We start from the raw sequence: 18,141 nt of genomic DNA, 5'->3' as shown, positions 1-18,141 counted from the left end.
GGCAAAAAGGCAAAAAAAAATGAATAGTCTTCTTCTGTTGTGTGTGTATGTGTATGTGTGTGAATAATAATGTTAATAACATTTACTAAGTAGTATATAGATAAAATTAGTTTTGTTAATCTTCAGTTCTTTTATTCATTTTTTTATTTTTTTATTTTTTTCTTTTTCTTTTTCTTTTTTCAGATTTCATATTTCAACAAACCTCAACCAAATATTAAAACTAAAATCTCATCTTCTCTCTAGTATATATTAATTTATATATAACACACACCCACTATTCTCAACAACACTTACCACTATCTACTTCAACAACAACAACGTCACATACAGCAACCACTCACTATGTACTCAGAAGATAACAAACAGCAACAGCAACAGCAACAGCAACAGCAACAACAACAACAAACTAATGCGCAACTGCATTGTCACCAGGGGCAACTGACACAACAGCAACAACATCCTCAGCAGCAGCAGCAACAGGAACATCAATCACATAGTCGTCTGCACCTGCGTCTGCACCTTCGCCACCACCACCACCACAACCACCATCATGAGCTGTTGACCCAACTGCAACAACACTCTGGTCCAACTTTAGCTACTCCAACGGCATTGCCACCTTTTACTGCCAACACCTCAACACATCACAATACACCTCAATTGTTGATACCAGAACAACAGCAAGCTCAGTTCAGACAAGTTTGCTTTGATTCTTCAACTCCTTCAGGATCTTTTCCCGCATCTGTTGAGGCAGCAACTACATCGACTACTGGTAACAATTTTCACACAACTGCACCAAAGTTGCCAAACTTACCTCCATCAACACCTTTTGCTCCTGAACAACAACAACAACAACAGAAACAGGAACAGGAACAGGAACCTACTACGAGCAGCCAAAAGAGACTTTCTTCCTCCTCATCCGATTCTAGCAAACGCCTAAGGCTTGAAAATGGTCATCGTGCTACCAATTCAAGTACGAGTAACAAAACCCCTTCTCATACATCGTCCACCGGTAACACCACCAGCACAAACTCTACCATTGCAACAGCCACGCCACCAGTTACAAAGACACCCAAATTTGTACGCAAGTTTAGGTCAAGGTCGTTACCTATCATCAACTACAACAACCCAAACTCGGCATTTTTCCCTCACTACCGCAAGAAGCACAATAACGTGTTTTTACAAGCTAATGTACCGATTGCAACCGCAGAGGAGACCAACACCCAACTTTCCACGTCTTCATCCACTACCACCACACCAATTTCATCAGTCCCACCTGTCCCACCCATCAATCTCCAATCTTTGAAGGAAATCGACTTGCATGAAATTCTCAAAAACCCACAACTACGTCATGATATACTTTTCGATCCCCAGTTACAATTCAGGCCAAACTTGGATGGTGAAAGAGGTAAACGTAAAAAATCAATCATAGACAAGTACTGGTTGGAGATTCAAAAAGAGTGCCAACAGTTTTTCATCCCAAATATTGACCCGAAAAGTTTAAAAATTACTAGGTTGCCTGTTTTGTTCACCACTTTGAGAGACATATTGTTGTCATTGTTACCAACAAAGGATCGTCAACAAGTTTCAGAAATCATGGACATTGAGTTGTTAGTACAACAACTACACCATGGAAGTTTTGATTTTGTTGAAATGAGTAAATGGTTGGGTGATGTTTTCAAGCTGCATTGTGCACCAATGAGGGACCAGTGGGTACTGGAAATGAGCGCCAAGTTTATCGATGCAGCCAAATACAATAGTGTGGGATTTCTTGTTGGTGGATTGAGAATGATTTTCCAAATTTTGGAAGCGATGAAGTTGGATGTGGCAAACCATCAGATTAGGATACTAAGACCAGTGTTGATTGAAACAGCCGTTGATTTCGAGCGTGACTACTTCCAAACTCTAATCAGTCACCAGAAAATCAACATCAATGACTCATTGAACTGGTTTTACAAGAAATTTGTGAAAAAGACTACTGATGTTGATTACAGTAACTTGCAAGTCAATGAAGCCACGCTAAAACCTATTGTCATTAGCTCCATCATTGACTTGTTGTCGTGTCGTCAAATGGCCACTGAATTTCCATCTACATTGACATTTGATCATACAAGGTTGGTTCTTTTACGTGCCGATGTTCGTCAATTAGTCTGCGTTCAATTATGCGTTGTTTTGTATAAGCAATTGGTTGTCAATGCCAAAGCCAGTACACAATTATTATCTCCGGATAATATAACCAAAGTTCAACAAGAAGTATTGGCTATAGTCACTGATGACAATGGTAATGTCAAATGGACCAAGAATATCCAATCGATTGCACTACAATTGGTTAAGAATGCTGTGCCGAACAAGGAGTTACCCCAGGGTTTGGTTGAATTTAGTTACAATTGGCTCGCAAAACACATACAGCCAAGTTCCGAAGTGTATGGCTTGATGGAAGCGAAAATATTCAAAGAGTTGATGGCGGAAATAGCGGTGCTTTCTGAGGAAAAGAGTACTGAGCCGGCCCAGGCTTCAAACACAGAAATGAAAAATATAGCCCAAAGGATTGCCACATTGGTCAATTTCCATTGGAGTGTGTTTGGATCTTACTATTTGGACCATATACAATCACAATACCCCAAATTGCAAATGAGACAACAAGAAGAAAAGAGGAGATTAGAGGAAGCAGCGGCCGCGGCAGCAGCAGCACGGGCAGCAGCTAAAACAGGGAGTGGCGACGATGAAGATACCGTCATGTCTATTGTTGATGAAAATACTACAGCCACCAGCAGCACACCACAAGGCGCACAGCATAGCAGTCAAGCTAGACCACACGAGCATCGTAATGGGAGTACGAGTACTGGATCAGCAACAAGTGGTGAAAACAACAACAACAACAACAACAACTCCACCACCACTAACAACAACAACAGTAGTAATAACAGCAATAACTTGGACAACAATAACAATACATCGGCACCATTGAGCATGTTATCTTAGATGAGAAAAATAAAAAAGACGGATTTCGTTCTTTATCTACGTGTGTGTATTTCTTTTTTGGTTTTTACTTCATAGAGAATATTTAGGATTTATTTTTAAGAGAACAAGAGTTTCTTTGGGAGTTGAGTATGGGTGCGGGTAAAATCAAAAAAAAAAAAAAAAAAAATAAAAAAAAAATTCATCATAAGAATAAGTAGCAACCGCGCATATTGAGAGCTGCGAGAGCTACATTGATCTCCTTTACCCACCAAAAAATGAGCTCACTCACTTCGCTAGCTCTAGTTATTGCGTCGCCAATCATATACTCCATCCAATTGGTCTCCATAATTTTAACAAATGTCGTGATTTTACCGCTAACTTACCTATTCTCGATATGCATCTATACCCCCTTCATCAAGATTCCGTTTATAATCCCCGCACGCTATTTCCTCGAGTTGGACACCAATGAGCACGTGCATTTGATCACATCACTCACAGGTGCTCAACACCAGCCGAGCTGGTTGGTACGACACTTGCTGGTTTTGTACGCGGCGATTTTCGGACAAAGTACAGGAGGTACAGGAGGTGCAAGGGGCACGGGCATGAATCAAGTTCAAATAGAGCGGTTTATTGCCCAATTGTTGTTGTTTGGCACGACGACTTTCCATTTCATCATGTGTGCCGTGTACGTTGGCCTATTTGTTGGAGTCGTGTTGGGCACGGTGTTTAGTTTTATTTCATGGATGTTTACAATGAGTGCTGAGACCGAGGCGAATATCACTGTTGGATTACATAATCGCGTCAATAAGGTAAAACGGTTCATACCGAGCAAGAGTTTGCTTTCGCGGTTGAAGTTTAGGTTTTGGAGTGGCGGGAAGGGAAGAAGTGTGTATCATGGTAGTGGTTCAGCAGTGGCTGTTTCGTCCCCGCTGTCGACTAGCTCATCTGGTGTTAATGCTGGTTGGTCAAGTGCGGCTGGTGCTCCTGACCTTTATCCTAAAGTGAAGCAGGAAGTTGTTGGTGGTGCTGGCAGTGGCAGTGGCAGTGACAGCAACAATGGGCCCTTTTTCCAACCTTATCTGTCGAGATTTGATGATTATGACGATTTGGATGAACATGAAGCGTATCTCAGTCAGGAGTTGCGAGGAAAACGAGAAGGCAATGAACCTAAAGTGAAACAAGAAGTACTGGAGCCAAGGTATGGGATGGATCTGATTGCGGAGGAGAGGGAGTCTGATGGTAGTGATGGTACTGAAATTGTGGATTATCATGGTGATGACGCTGTGTCTGGTTCTGGGTCTGTCTCTGCTGCTGAATCCAATGAAGAAGTTTGCATTTACCCTACACCAGGCACCGATCATGAAGTCCACACTGACCGCAGCGGGCTAAGACAAAGGATCAAACAGGAACGATTACGCACAGCTACCACACCGAGCGATAGCGAACAAAGCACCACTGCACCTTCGCCACATCATGATGGCTATGATGCGCCTTCAAATGTGCATGACGATAGTGGCGACGCCGATGCTGAAGGCGCGAGTGCAGAAGATACGACCACGACAAACAGCTCGGCAGTCACTAGTGATGCAAGTGATGGTGCTAGTGAGGGTGGTAATGATGAGGCGAGTGTTACGAATATGACTCGTGTGAGTGGTGATGATTTCGTCAAGAGTTATAAGATCGATGAGCCTGTTATTGACCTGGTGAATGACCTGGAGTCGTAGATGACGGAAGACCGGTTGTGTGGAGTTTTTGATAGGTGATAAAAGTTTCAATGTTTGAATGTGACGTAGAGAGGCTGTATAAACTGGCATGGTCATAGAAGCTTAGAATCGTGGAGTGAATGCAGCAATGTTGACTTTTTTGTGTAGATAGATTGATCGAGCTTTGGTTATCACTCTACGTGCAAGATTAATGCAGCGTAGGGTATCGAATGAGCTTTGGATTAGAGACGCTACCCAACCTTTGCAGCCCTAAAACTTGACTATCTTATTACCCTAAGTTCAAAGATGATTAAAAATAGCAAAATGTGTATAGTATAAGCCACTTGCACATATCATCTTTAACGAACTGATAGCAAAGGATGGACGCGTAGGAAGCAGCATTTTCAAGTATGGAGATGAGTTAAACACACTACATAGAAACAAAATCTGAAAACAAAAAATAAAATAAACACAAAAGACCTTCTACTTTGAAGATTCGGCCTCATTGATATCCAAGGCAGAGGTTTCCTCTTTATTTGCTTTGTTTGACCTAGATATATGGGGTCCATGTTTCTCAATTTTGTCGTCGTGCTGCATAATTGACCTGTGAATAAAGATATCTTTGTCTCAAAGGATTAGCAAGACTTTCTGTAGCATCTTTTACTCAATACTCTCCATGTAGACGCAACTCACAATACGAGCGAGTACATTAAGAATCTGCCACTTCCTGGTATTTCCCAATATTTCTCTCTGTTTCAATGTCTATTTTGTAGTGTCGCGTTTCACGCGAACAATATTCCCCTTCTTTTTTTTTTTGATGTAATTTTTTACATCCTTGAGTTTTGAATGTTTCATTTCACCTTGCCTTTGTTGCTACATGAACTAATCAAAACCATCATATCAGAGGGTAGTCCATATACATCTTTTAGACTACCACAATTGCTATGTCCAAAGTGATAACTACCAAATCAACTGTTCAAAATGAACAAGACGATGATCGCTACACCAAAACTGTAATATTCTTAGATGAGAGTGAAAAGGAGGTTTTCATACCGTTCCCATTAGAGACTACCTCTACTTCACGACTGTTAAATGATAAGTTACGTCATACCACACCTCCACCACAGACCCCCATCAAGTGGCCACTACAGTCTTTACCAACAACCTCAACACCGCGTCAGGACTCAGCGAAAGAACGGAAATCGATCTCACCCGTGCAAAAGAACGCCCAAGATAGCAATGCAAGCGACTCTTCGCCATCAAACCACATCTCTGCATGCACCAAAGATACTTCTGCAGCAAGCAGTCCAGAACCAACTGAACTGGATGAGACATTCAGGAACGCAACTATGTCGCAATTGGGTCAGGAAATGGTCAAGCTTTTACACGACACGGGCTTTGTAAGTGCAGAGTCTACAATGACAAACCCAAGAAAAAGAAGGCGAGATGACGAAGACGCGGAGGAGTTTAAATATCCCGAATCGAGGACTTATAATTGTGAATTAGAATTTGATATAACAACCGACAACAAACCATACAAAGACAAAAATGACAAAAATGACGAGGATGACGAGGATGACGAGGATGACAATGATGATGATGGCGACGGATCCCGTGAAGAGGAAGAGGAGAGCATTGAAATCACAAATGCAAGCAAATTCACAGTCTCTCTACAACTCATCTATGTATTCAAACCAGAAATTGATCTAACAAGCATACCTATAAATTTGTACATCACAAAATCAGAATTAATCAAGCATTTGATGGATAAGTTGGTTCTCCGACATAGTGAAGATCCTGGAACAGATTTGTACTCGGTTGAATCCAAGATTAAGAAATTGTTGAACTTGAAAAGAGTTCGATGCTGGATCAATGGCTATGAGTTGGATTTATAGCTTCAGTAATGTATTCTTCACGTGCTCTTGGTCTTTTTCTTTTTGGACTTGACATGCTTCTCTTCTTCCTCCTCCTCCTCCTCCTCCTCCTCTTCTTGTTCTTCCACACTTCCTCGTACTTCCAACTTTTGATCATATTCTTCGACAAACTTCACCACGTCATCCTTCAATTTCGTGCTGTCAACTATGATAACAACTAGACCATCACTACCAACTTCATACTTGATATGTCCCTCATTCGGAATTGCAACGTTTTCATCCAACGCATCGAAAAATGCATGCATCAAACGGAAAGTTGTGATTTTGTCCATGAGAATTTCCTCCATTTCCGACTCTTTTGATTTGGGGTCATCGGTGACAAGAACGATTCTGAGTGGGTAATCTAGTTCCAAATCCAGCTCAGGACCATCAGCTTCAAATTCAGACAGCATGGTTTCAACTTTTGCAGGGGAAAACGGTCAAGGGGTACAGTAAGCTATTATTTTTTATTCTTATTTTTTTTATTTTTTTTTATTTTTTTTTGTGCACTCGAAATCTCTACGTCATCGCTGTTATTACACGCTTTCGAAAAATCTCTGATCGATAATAAAAATCAATTAAAATACTATACAAATCTCTACGTATCTACTCCCATTGCTTGAAGGTGTTGATCAATCCATTGGTGGATGGGTCATGTGAGTTAATAGACTTCTTATCCTCCAACTCAGTACCAATAACCTTGGCCAAAACTTTACCCAATTCAACACCCCATTGGTCGAATGAGTTGATGTTCCAAATGGCACCTTCGGTGAAAGTGACATGCTCGTAGTAAGCAATCAATGCACCCAATGCGGCTGGGGTAATCTTTTGGGCCAAGATGGAGGTGGTTGGCCTGTTACCGCTGAATTCCTTATGTGGGACCAAACCTCCAGTAGTTCCTTCAGCTTTAACTTGCTCTTCGCTCTTTCCCTTCAACAAAGCTTCTGATTGAGCGAAAAAGTTTGACGCCAACATCTTTTGGTGCTTGTTGTGTTCAATAGGGTTGTGTGATTGAGCAGCCAAAATGAAATCAGCAGGGATCAATTTAGTACCTTGGTGGACCAATTGGAAAAAGGAGTGTTGAGCATTGGTGGCTGGTTCACCAAACAAAATTGTACCAGTTTGGTAGTTGGTGAATACATTGGCTCTGGTTACCGACTTACCATTTGATTCCATAGACAATTGTTGCAAGTAAGCTGGGAATCTGTGCAAGTATTGATCATAAGGAACAACCAAGTGGGTTTGCGCATTGAAGAAATTGTTGTACCACACAGAGATCAAACCACCAATAACGGGGATGTTGTTTTCCAAAGGAGTCTTTAAGAAATGCTCATCAACAGCTTCGGCACCAGCCAAAAACTTTTCAAAATTGTCGAAACCAATGTAAATGGCAACGGACAAACCAATGGCCGACCATACAGAGTAACGACCACCAACCCAACTCTCAAAACCAAACATATTCTTAGGATCAATTCCAAACTTGATAACTTCTTTTTCATTGGTTGACAAGGCGGCAAAATGTTGAGCAATGTACTTGGTATCCTTGGCGTGCTCCAAAAACCAGTTCTTTGCAGTGGTGGCATTGGTGATGGTTTCAGCAGTGGTGAATGTCTTGGATGCAATCAAAAACAAGGTAGTTTCTGCATTGACCTTTTTCAACACTTCGGCAATATCAGTTCCATCAATGTTTGACACAAAGTGAGCATTCAAACCTGGCTTACTGTAGTACTTCAAGGCTTCAGTGACCATGACTGGTCCAAGGTCGGAACCTCCGATACCAATGTTGACAACATCAGTAATGGCTTTCCCAGTGTAACCTTTCCACTCTCCGTCTCTAACTTGGTTGGAGAACTCCTTCATGTGGTTCAAGACATCCCAGACTTCTTGAGTAGTGTCCTTACCGTCAACTGGCATCTTGTGCTTCTTGACATTTCTCAAAGCAACGTGGTAAACAGCCCTGTCCTCAGTAGTGTTGATGTGATCACCTGCAAACATTTCATCTCTCAATTTTTCAACTCCCGCTTCCTTGGCCAATTGGATCAATTTGTCAAGAATTTCCTTATTGATCAAGTTTTTGGAAAAGTCAAAAAGAATCTTTGAATCATCATAGTTTGTAAAGATACGAGAAAACTCTTCAAATCTTTTTGGGTCTTTGGCGAATGCTGCTCTGACATCGTATTTTTCACCTTCTTTCTTGTAAAGTTGTTCCAATTCTTTCCAAGCGGGTAAATCGGTGGCTAATTTAAATGAAGACATTGTGTATGTGTATGTGTATGTGCTACTGATCAACCAATTGAGTAGTGTGTAGTAGGGGGCAATTCGTAAAGGAGAATTTGAGTAGTTTTTTTTTTCTTTTCCAATGGGATCTGGGGGTTCAAATATGAATAGCAAAATTTGTTGAGCTTTATATATGTGAATCCCTGTTGTCGCCAAGTTTTGTGTAATTTAGTGATAATTGCGGAAAAACAAGCCGGTGCAGTTCTATTATTTCGGATGACAGGTTTGCTTTTTATGCACGAGGGTAATGCATAATTGTATGAGGTACTTATATATACACAAGATTTATGTAGAGAGAGAGAGAGAGAGAGAGAGAGAGAGTGTGTGTGTGTGTGTGTGTGTGATGTTAGCACATTTGTGGTAGCCGTTGCAAAACGGCCGTGGTGATTGTGTACGTAATTGAAGTGCAATGGAGCTCCGGGTGTGAAGACTATGGACTTAAGCTTTCAAATTGCTTTATATCCGATGAAAATGGACACTAAACATTTACAAACAATTTACGATGTTTAGTCAATCCTTACTAACACAAGTAAAACTAACTACTAGTGAAGATTGCAGCTCCCTTGGCGTACTATACAACTAGGCGTAAATAGTGTAGCCTGTATCGGCAAAATGATATCCAATACACTTCTGCAGAGCAAAGCACTTGTTTGCATACAAGCTATGTCGATGTTGGGGCTTCACAACACTCAAGCAGCAAGTCTCATCCTAATAGTTCACAGTTAATCACTCAATGGTGGATCTCCTTGATCTTTTTGGTTGTGTCGCACTCCAAGAAGAAAAAAAAATAAAATGATGAAATCGGAGACTGCGATTACGAGATCAGAGGACCCCGTTGCGATAAAGAAAAATGGGTCTAGTATCGATATGGGCAACAGAAGAAACAGGCGGAGAAAAGCCTAGTGGTGGTGATTCAAGAACTTCAAAGACGGGAGGCCATAATTTAGAAAGCAGGTGGAGTAAGCCAATAACGCTGAAATCGAGAATTGAAAGTCGGTGGGCAAGCAGTGATAATGAAACAAAGGAGGAAGTGAATGTGCTGCCGCAAAAGGATAGAAGAAGCACAAATTCTCATAACGATGTTCATGCTAAGCCACATTTCAATAAGAGAGATGGACATAAAGGACACGAGAAGGGCGGGCATCATCGAAATAAGGACTTCAGTAAACAACATCAGAAAGGACGGAGCACGGACAGTGGCGTACCATCGAAGCACAGGGAACAGAATACGCCAGGTGATGATTATGTTGAAGATTCCGATGACAAGACAGTCGTTTCAGAAAAGCTATATTCGAAAGGACCCATGACAGATGCAGCACGATCTTTGGCTGCCAGAATTACTGTTGCACTGAAGAGCAAAGAAGCAGAAGCAGAAGCAGACGATGCTACAGCTTGGGAAGAGGTCAGTGAAGATGAAGAGGAGGATGTGAGTGTGAGAGACAGGAAAGCTCCACAGGGTAAGACATTGGCTGAACGATTAGACAGCTTTAAAGTCAGCGACACGAAACAAAAGACGCCAAGAGGAAACACATTGAAACAACAGGAGCGCAGGGGGTTTAAGAAAGATGTGAGCAGACCGACTCAGGATAATGCCCCGCGAGGAAGTAAGAGCAAAGTATCCACCACCAAGACTCGTCCACAAGACGACCAGGCAGCCAAAGAGAAAGAAGAAAAAGAAAAACAGGACTTGCTTAAGATGATTGAAGAATTTGAAAGCCAGAAGCTAGACTGGGCTAGTTTTGAAGAGTAGATTAGACATTTTGTAGACTGCTAGATTTTAGATATAATGTAATGTGGAGATGAATCTACAATGACTTAGAATTGTGCGGCTCTTTTTTTTTTTTTTCCATGCTCCACTTTATCGTGATTTTCTCTTGCGTTCCTTCTTGATACAGTTGTCAATGAAACCAAGACTAATAATCGATGCTCAATCTATAATGCTTAAGGGGATAGTGTCACCCGCAACCAGCATTCATTCTCCTATAAGATACCTTGCAAGGACAAGTTCCCACCCCCGCCAATTTGACAAGGCAAATTACGACGCACTAGTTAAAAATGCTATACACATGAGTCGCAATGGAGTCAACGGAATAGCCCCAATTGGAAAAAGACTTCCCTTTCGAACTATTGTGATACTTGTAGCCACTTCCTCGAGCTTATCGATGCTTTTGTATGCCACTATTCAATACTGGAGAATAAAGGAGGAGCTAAATCAATCAAAAGAGTCAAATATCCAGAGGTCAATCTTTTTACCACTTTGGCTCAACTCCAGCATCTTGTGGAAAAAGACCTTGAACTATCCTAAAGGTTTGCGTTATGTCGACATGGCTTACTATAATTACATTACTACTGAAATGATGCAAAGCAACACCAATGCGGGAGATGGAAAGAAATCAGATATAGACCACTATTGTCACGAATTGCAAGAGCATAATATAAACTATGCCGTTCTTGAAAAACTTTCCTCAAATAATGAAGTTCGTGCTATATACGGACTACCTTTGAGTCTACACGCCAACAGCAATTGCAAGTTCAATATTTGGGTCGAGTTGGTACACCCAAGTGTTTCTGGAATGCAAATCGATATTGTACAAGAGAACAAGCTGCACCACCAAGTCAATTTCCAATGGGCTATAAAATCAATAAACTGGAACTCCATCAAGGACGACACGTTATCGCCAATTGGGTTGGGGATGGCTCGGATTGGATCTAATGCCGAAACTAAAATCCACGAGAAATCCAGTGGCAAAGTTCATGAAGCGCATCAAAGTAAGGAGAAAATTGTCTTGAATCCCAATAGGGATTATGCAATTAGATTCCAAGGAGAATTCGCCATCAGTGACAAGTCAGCTGAAAAACAGGGCAAAATCAAGTACATTGGCGCAATCGATTTCGATCACTTGTTGATCAATAGGGGTGTGATAATCACTGATATCGAATTGGTCCACAATGGTACGCTGTACAAGATTGTGTAGATGTTGAAGATTCATCATATCCGTTCTCCTTTGTTTTCAAGTATTGGAGATACTCAGTAGTTCATTTGTACCCTTGTCGTCCTCATCCATACCATCCAACCCTGTAGTCTCATTCTCGTCCTCTGATGTATTCCCTCTTTCGTCACCATACACTTCCTCTTCGACATCCCCCCCTTCATCCGCATAGAGTGTGTAAACTGCACCCTTAAAGAACGTGTAGATAAGCAGTAGTTTGGTTTCCATCTGCCTTAAAGCTTCAACCAGTCGTATACTTTCACCACCATCGAGATCGTCTTTGTTTGTAAGGCTCTTTAATCCTTGGTTTAGCTTGATCAAGGTGGAATTGATGTTTTGGTATTCAGTGAGCACTGCCGCCTCCAACTCAGTAAGGTTTGATTTTGTTGTGTAATCTACGTCCATTCCTAAGTGGTTGTCGTAGTAGTATGCGGTGCTTTCGCAGCTGTGATGTGATGTGGCTGATATATGCTTTGTTTATAGTTTGGGTCAATTGTTGATGTTGGAGTCGCGTTTTGTGTGCAATCTTGTATTATTTCTTTTTTCTTTTTCTTTATTCCCTTTTTTTTTTCTTTTTTTTTTTTTCGTACGGTAGACAAGGCTGACTTCCGACAGAGCAAACCGCAATTGGGGATGCTGCGCGGAGACGAGGGGGAGGAAGAGGGAAATGAGAAATGGGAAATCGGCTGACTGGGAAAGGTGGACCTAGAAAATTTTAGAGCACAATAGGATTGTTTTTTTTTTATCTTTAGTAATCCTGCATACAAGCGAAATTTCATTTCAGTTCCTTCTCTTTCCATTGCTACATCCTTCAAAGTACGTCATAGAAATCTTGTAAGCTTCAAAGGAATCTTTACGCATATTCACCACAACACCAATGTCTTCGACTGCCACTGAATCCCGTCAAAATGGGTCAATTGGAACACATGATCAACACAAAACACAGGCCTCATCACCACAAGAAGCTAAACCGGAAACTCCTACAAACAAGACCCCTAACGATAAGCAACACAACTTCAAAAAGAAGTTAGTCAGAGCTCAACCTGACACCAATGCTTTGAAATATAAAGCATGGCTTGGTGGGCACATTGCATCTGTTGTGTTTGGTACCGTTTCTTTTATTTTCCAAATTTTCTGGTTACCCAATGTGTTCTACATCAATTCAATTTCCTATAGGTTGGCATTACTTGGTTCAGCAGTGGCTTTGACCTCTACATTTAGTCACAAGTTTGGTTTACATTTCTTACCGCCCATAGCTACATTATTGAGTCACGAAAATTTCCAATATTTGATCTTGACCATCGTTTGGTGCTTTACTTTCAAATCAGTGTTTAAAATCTTGCCATATTTCTTATTGAGTGTGTTGCATTTGAGCAAAGTGAAAAACATCAAAGGTGTGCTCAATCATGCGTCTACTATTTCGTCATGGATTGCCTACGACGAATTGTTTTTGATTGTATATTTGGTTTTGAGGACTTTGTTTTTCAGAAATGCTAGTGGGTATCAATTGACTTTGTTTTTGATCTTTTATTGGTTGAGAGTGTTGTACAATAAGGAGACTGGGAACTTGTTTTCTGCTATTGTTGATAGATTGGATGGTGAAATGATCAAGATCAAAAACCCTACTGTTCAAAGAAGATGGGAGAAGGTGAGAGAGTTTGTTAAAGTGAAACAAGAACAGGAAAACCAAGATAATTGAAAGAACTTGGACTGGTGTAGAGGATTTGTATAAATAAATGTACTCGTCTTTTTCGGATACCCGTTTGCAATTCGGACTTCCTCTAAAATCTATTGCGGCTCGAAATATCAAAACCGTTCTGCCTTCTTTTTTTTTTTTCTTTTTTGTTTTTTTTTTGCCCGTCAACGCTCGGCCAAACTCCATCCACAGCCATTTTCTTCACCAACCAATAGTTTAGTTGAGAGCCACTCCTGAACTACACGTTTATCAAAACCGCAAACCACTACCAAGATAATGTCAAAAGTTCCAGCCATTTACCAATTGGGTCATTTGCCCATCAAAGACCACTGTTTTTCAGCCGACCGTACCATTTTAGCAATCACCAAGGAAAACTTGGTTGAGCTTTACAAAGTCGATCCACACAACTTATCAGCCAAACCCAAATTAGTGGCCCAGTTGCGTGACCATGACAAGACTGTAACTTCTGTTGATATATCACCCGATGGATCAAGAATCTTGACTTGTTCTCAAGATCGTAATGCGTCAGTTTGGGAATACGACAATGGCGAATTCAAACCGACATTGGTGTTGTTGCGTATCAACAGAGCTGCTACTGTGTGCAGATGGTCCCCCGATGGACGCAAGTTTGCTGTCGGGTCTGGTGATAGAGTTATTGCTGTTTGTTACTATGAGCAAGAGAATGATTGGTGGGTTTCAAAACATTTGAAGAAGCCAATAAGATCGACAATCACCACTATTGATTGGCATCCTAATGGTGTGTTGTTGGCTAGTGGATCTACTGATGGACATATTAGAGTTTTCAGTGGGTATATCAAGGGTATTGATGCCAAGCCTGAAGCTAGTGTATGGGGTACCAAATTGCCTTTTCAAACCTTGTGTGGTGACTATACTAATGAGACAAATGCGTGGGTACATGGTGTCAAGTTTAGCCCTGATGGGGATGCATTGGCGTGGGTGTCGCATGACTCTTCCATCGGTGTTGTTTACCCACAAGGTGAAGGTTTAGAGCCAAGATCTATTTTGAACGTCAAGACCAACTATTTGCCATTCAAGTCCGTTGTTTGGACATCGGGAAACTCTATTGTTGTTGGTGGTTTCAATTGTAACTTGGTAGTTTTCAAAGGCGATGAACAAAACTGGCAGGAAGCGTATCAAATTGAAGAACAAAAGGACTTGACTAAGGAAACACCAAAAGTTGGCAATGGAGATGACGACGATGACGAGGAGATCTCTTCACACCAAGCTTTGAACATGTTTAAGCAAATGGACTTGAAAGGGAGAGCTAGCAAGCCAAGTGCTGGTGGACATGGTAAGGCTGCAAAAGCATTGACCACCATTCACCAAAATACAATTGTTAGTATCAAAAATTTCGCCAACGGACAAGTGTCAACCTCGGGTATCGATGGTAAAGTTGTCATTTTCAACGTATAGAAGTAATGAGCTTTACAAAAGTATTAGTTTGTTTGAGTAAATGTATTTTTGTTCTATAAAAGACTCTAAAATGATAGAAAAGTTAGTATAAAAATGCACTCGCATTTAGTGATTGTGTCGTATTTCATAATCAGAGTAATTCTAGAGCTTTGGTAAAGTTGGTATCTTCAGGTTGTTTTGGTTCAGAAGCAGAACTGATAACATATACTTTTCATCATAATGAATCGACACAAATCACGCGATAACATAGTTATCCTGTTATTTTAAAACATACCCTTAATAAGTAGGTTAGTAGCCATTGGGAATGGGATACCCATTGTGGGGGTCTGTGTCATCTTCCATAGATCAACTCTGCCAATAAAATTTAAATAATCAGATGGTGATGCATGTAAGTTTATCCATTGGATCACGAGTCACCGGACAGAAAAAATGTAGGAAACATATTCATCATATTTGTATGGAAAAGTGGATCAATTGTATGAAAGATGTCCAATTGTGGAGGAGCAAAGAGAAACACATACTAACAAAGGAGTTAATAGTTAGCATCATTTCGTTTGAACTTGGCTACCTGTTTTCCTTAGTTGATGCAAATACACAGTCACAATCACAATCATAAACGAAGAATTCCTTAACAATATGTCCTGCATGTACATCCTCAGCTAAAATAAAGTTATATCATTGAGTTTAATCATGTTGAGAAAGAAAACTGGTGACTTGTGTAGTGGCCATGGAAAGGCGCCATTCAATTGTATAGTAATGAACATACCAATTAAGTCGATTATATTAGTGACAACAATTACCAGAGATGTGTGGTTGTCCTATTATGCAAAGACTGAATTGAGCTTTAAACAAAGCACATTGTCGTTGGTAAACGGAAGAAGAAGAAGAAGAAGAGTTGAGTTGAAAATTTTTTTTCCTCTTCTCTCTGTTTGTCTCTATTTGTCTCTGTTTGTTTCTGTTTGAATCTTCTGAAAAAAAAGCCGGGTAATAAACTAAAGCAGGTTTTTATTACGTATCCACTCACAACCATTTGACCTACACACACGCACCACGCGGCAGGTACACAAACACTGTACTCCGACACATCTACATCTTTACTTTGCTTGCTGGAATCACCACACCTAGAAACCTAGCACACATACACGCACTACTTCTTTCACCTAGCATGGGTTCCAAAAACTATTCGGAGGACGAAATCCAGCCTCTTATCTGCAACAGCAATCGAGATGACTTGCAACAGAATAACAAACAACCATCACCAATCAGCCACCCCAATTTACCAAACCACTTACGTCATGCCCAATATTCAACCTCAGCACTACCTTCGGCTCTTGTATCACATAATAAACAGCATAAAGAAAGGCTGAGATCACCTCAATTTGCCGCTGCGTCTCGTTCAAGGTCAGGCAATGCCCTCAACAATTTAGCCCATTCATCAGACTATTACACTGAATTTGAAGAGTTTGGTTCGCCAAGAAGGCGCTCCTCATTTTCTGCCAATGAGTACATGAAATTGGTTCCAGAAAAACCACTTTTCCATAGATTGCTATCTAGTCACCATTCAGTAACCAACCCCAACTCTGCTGCTGATGGGTCCAATGCTGTCAACTTGTCTTCTTCACAACCTTCGCAACCTTTATTTTACCAGTTGCACGACGAAAGCACTATTTCATTACACGAAGGTAGTGTATTTAATGAGCCAAGAGGACGAAACCTTGTTGAAATTGTTAGCAGCTTACGACCACTGCGATTGATTGGGAATGCAAAACCATTATGTAACTGGTATGCGCATTACCGTGATGACGTACAAAAGATCAAGAACAAAAGAGCTAGAGTCTATTATGAAGAACAAAATTATTTGATTAGCAAGTTTCAAGAGATTGATAATTTCCTCGATGCGGGAAAGATTCATTATAACATGTTGAGTAATTATGGTAGTAGTGGTGATTCATGTCGTGGTGTCTTGTTGGATAATATTGAAGAAACTGATGAGCCCAATAGTCCTCGGAGTAAAGATAACAACGGCCACATCAACAACCACAATGACAAGAACACTTCCCCCACTGATAAAGAAGTATCGGCCAACGGCAAAAAGAAGAGTTATGACTCGTTGAATCCCGATATGGAGCGAGGCGAGGGCTCATTGTCTAAATACTCGAGGTTTTATGATGTTCCAGGCAACGTTGCCAATGATGGATCTAAATTCTTGGGCTATAATGAAGAAGAAAATAGTTCGCAAGTATTGACTGCCATCTTAGTCAATTTCCTAATCAATATTTTGTTGCTAGTGGGGAAAATTGCTGTGACCTTACTTACAAATTCAATTTCGGTTGTTGCATCATTGGTCGATTCGATTTTGGACTTCTTATCCACATTCATCATTTATATTGTCAATCGCTTAGCTGCACAAAACAACTGGAAAGTCCAGCACTCATACCCCGTTGGTCGGTCACGATTGGAACCCTTGGGAGTACTCATTTTCTCAATCATAATCATAATTTCATTTTTCCAAGTTGGTCAAGAATCTTTCAAGAGGCTATTTTTCAGCGCACCTGAACTGCGAGTTCCCGCCACTATTGGATTCGATGCTGTGCTCATTATGGTTATCACCATTGTAGCTAAATTGGGCTGTTGGATTTGGTGTTCCAAGAGTCAATCCTCATCAGTCCAAGCATTGGCTCAAGACGCAATGACGGATATTGTGTTCAACTCGGTCTCGTTGTTGATGCCGTGGTTGGGACACATTTTCAACATTTGGTGGTTTGATCCATTGGGTGCATTACTATTATCTATTTACATTATATTCAACTGGGGCAAAACTGCTTTTGAACATATTAACAACCTCACTGGCGCAGTAGCCGACCCATTGGAGTACAAGGTTATCTTGTATCTTTGTTGCCGCTTTGCTGAACCCATCAAACGTATTACCGCATTGAAGATTTATCACGTTGGTGATAACTTGAATGTTGAAGTTGATTTGGTATTCGCCAATGATAAGTTTGACTTGAGCTTTAAGGACTGTCACGATATTGCTGAAGCGTTGCAGTATAGTATTGAAAGTTTACCCAACGTGGAAAGAGCATTTGTGCACATAGATTACATGGAAGGTAACTACAAAGGGCATCTCAAGTAAACGTGCCACGATTATATAATCTTTATGTTAGGGGAGG

At 40.8% G+C, this 18,141-nt stretch overlaps 11 protein-coding genes across 11 annotated transcripts; 8 read left to right on the top strand and 3 right to left on the bottom strand. All coding sequences in view use genetic code 12, as the record gives it.

The window, feature by feature from the left end:
• Window positions 1–342: 342 nt before the first annotated feature.
• Window positions 343–2,979, top strand: SOK1 (Sok1p; the record flags this gene model as incomplete). Its single annotated transcript, XM_051751656.1, has 1 exon — window positions 343–2,979. One exon carries the CDS (start codon window positions 343–345, stop codon window positions 2,977–2,979), a length of 2,637 nt encoding a protein of 878 aa, XP_051609261.1.
• A 731-nt stretch (window positions 2,980–3,710) lies between these two features.
• On the top strand, window positions 3,711–4,682 carry KGF57_002351 (uncharacterized protein; the record flags this gene model as incomplete). The annotated part of the gene is made up of 1 exon (XM_051751655.1): window positions 3,711–4,682. The coding sequence occupies one exon, from the start codon at window positions 3,711–3,713 to the stop codon at window positions 4,680–4,682; it is 972 nt and encodes a 323-aa protein (XP_051609260.1).
• A 923-nt stretch (window positions 4,683–5,605) lies between these two features.
• Window positions 5,606–6,556, top strand: KGF57_002350 (uncharacterized protein; the record flags this gene model as incomplete). The annotated part of the gene is made up of 1 exon (XM_051751654.1): window positions 5,606–6,556. One exon carries the CDS (start codon window positions 5,606–5,608, stop codon window positions 6,554–6,556), a length of 951 nt encoding a protein of 316 aa, XP_051609259.1.
• Window positions 6,557–6,573: 17 nt separating this feature from the next.
• On the bottom strand, window positions 6,574–6,987 carry KGF57_002349 (uncharacterized protein; the record flags this gene model as incomplete). The annotated part of the gene is made up of 1 exon (XM_051751653.1): window positions 6,574–6,987. The coding sequence occupies one exon, from the start codon at window positions 6,985–6,987 to the stop codon at window positions 6,574–6,576; it is 414 nt and encodes a 137-aa protein (XP_051609258.1).
• Window positions 6,988–7,180: 193 nt separating this feature from the next.
• Window positions 7,181–8,830, bottom strand: PGI1 (glucose-6-phosphate isomerase; the record flags this gene model as incomplete). The annotated part of the gene is made up of 1 exon (XM_051751652.1): window positions 7,181–8,830. The coding sequence occupies one exon, from the start codon at window positions 8,828–8,830 to the stop codon at window positions 7,181–7,183; it is 1,650 nt and encodes a 549-aa protein (XP_051609257.1).
• An 871-nt stretch (window positions 8,831–9,701) lies between these two features.
• On the top strand, window positions 9,702–10,601 carry FGR50 (Fgr50p; the record flags this gene model as incomplete). Its single annotated transcript, XM_051751651.1, has 1 exon — window positions 9,702–10,601. The coding sequence occupies one exon, from the start codon at window positions 9,702–9,704 to the stop codon at window positions 10,599–10,601; it is 900 nt and encodes a 299-aa protein (XP_051609256.1).
• Window positions 10,602–10,752: 151 nt separating this feature from the next.
• KGF57_002346 (uncharacterized protein) lies at window positions 10,753–11,826 on the top strand (the record flags this gene model as incomplete). The annotated part of the gene is made up of 1 exon (XM_051751650.1): window positions 10,753–11,826. The coding sequence occupies one exon, from the start codon at window positions 10,753–10,755 to the stop codon at window positions 11,824–11,826; it is 1,074 nt and encodes a 357-aa protein (XP_051609255.1).
• Window positions 11,827–11,862: 36 nt separating this feature from the next.
• DAD3 (Dad3p) lies at window positions 11,863–12,246 on the bottom strand (the record flags this gene model as incomplete). The annotated part of the gene is made up of 1 exon (XM_051751649.1): window positions 11,863–12,246. One exon carries the CDS (start codon window positions 12,244–12,246, stop codon window positions 11,863–11,865), a length of 384 nt encoding a protein of 127 aa, XP_051609254.1.
• A 472-nt stretch (window positions 12,247–12,718) lies between these two features.
• Window positions 12,719–13,540, top strand: KGF57_002344 (uncharacterized protein; the record flags this gene model as incomplete). The annotated part of the gene is made up of 1 exon (XM_051751648.1): window positions 12,719–13,540. One exon carries the CDS (start codon window positions 12,719–12,721, stop codon window positions 13,538–13,540), a length of 822 nt encoding a protein of 273 aa, XP_051609253.1.
• Window positions 13,541–13,813: 273 nt separating this feature from the next.
• ARC40 (Arc40p) lies at window positions 13,814–14,971 on the top strand (the record flags this gene model as incomplete). The annotated part of the gene is made up of 1 exon (XM_051751647.1): window positions 13,814–14,971. The coding sequence occupies one exon, from the start codon at window positions 13,814–13,816 to the stop codon at window positions 14,969–14,971; it is 1,158 nt and encodes a 385-aa protein (XP_051609252.1).
• A 1,165-nt stretch (window positions 14,972–16,136) lies between these two features.
• Window positions 16,137–18,104, top strand: KGF57_002342 (uncharacterized protein; the record flags this gene model as incomplete). Its single annotated transcript, XM_051751646.1, has 1 exon — window positions 16,137–18,104. The coding sequence occupies one exon, from the start codon at window positions 16,137–16,139 to the stop codon at window positions 18,102–18,104; it is 1,968 nt and encodes a 655-aa protein (XP_051609251.1).
• Window positions 18,105–18,141: the final 37 nt, after the last annotated feature.

The sequence above is a fragment of the Candida theae genome, assembly GCF_024610275.1.
Source record: "Candida theae strain CBS 12239 chromosome Unknown scaffold7, whole genome shotgun sequence".
Taxonomy (NCBI): Eukaryota; Fungi; Ascomycota; class Pichiomycetes; order Serinales; family Debaryomycetaceae; genus Lodderomyces; species Lodderomyces theae.
The sequence above is the reverse complement of the archived record's forward strand: the minus strand, read 5'-3'. Positions and strand labels throughout refer to the sequence as shown.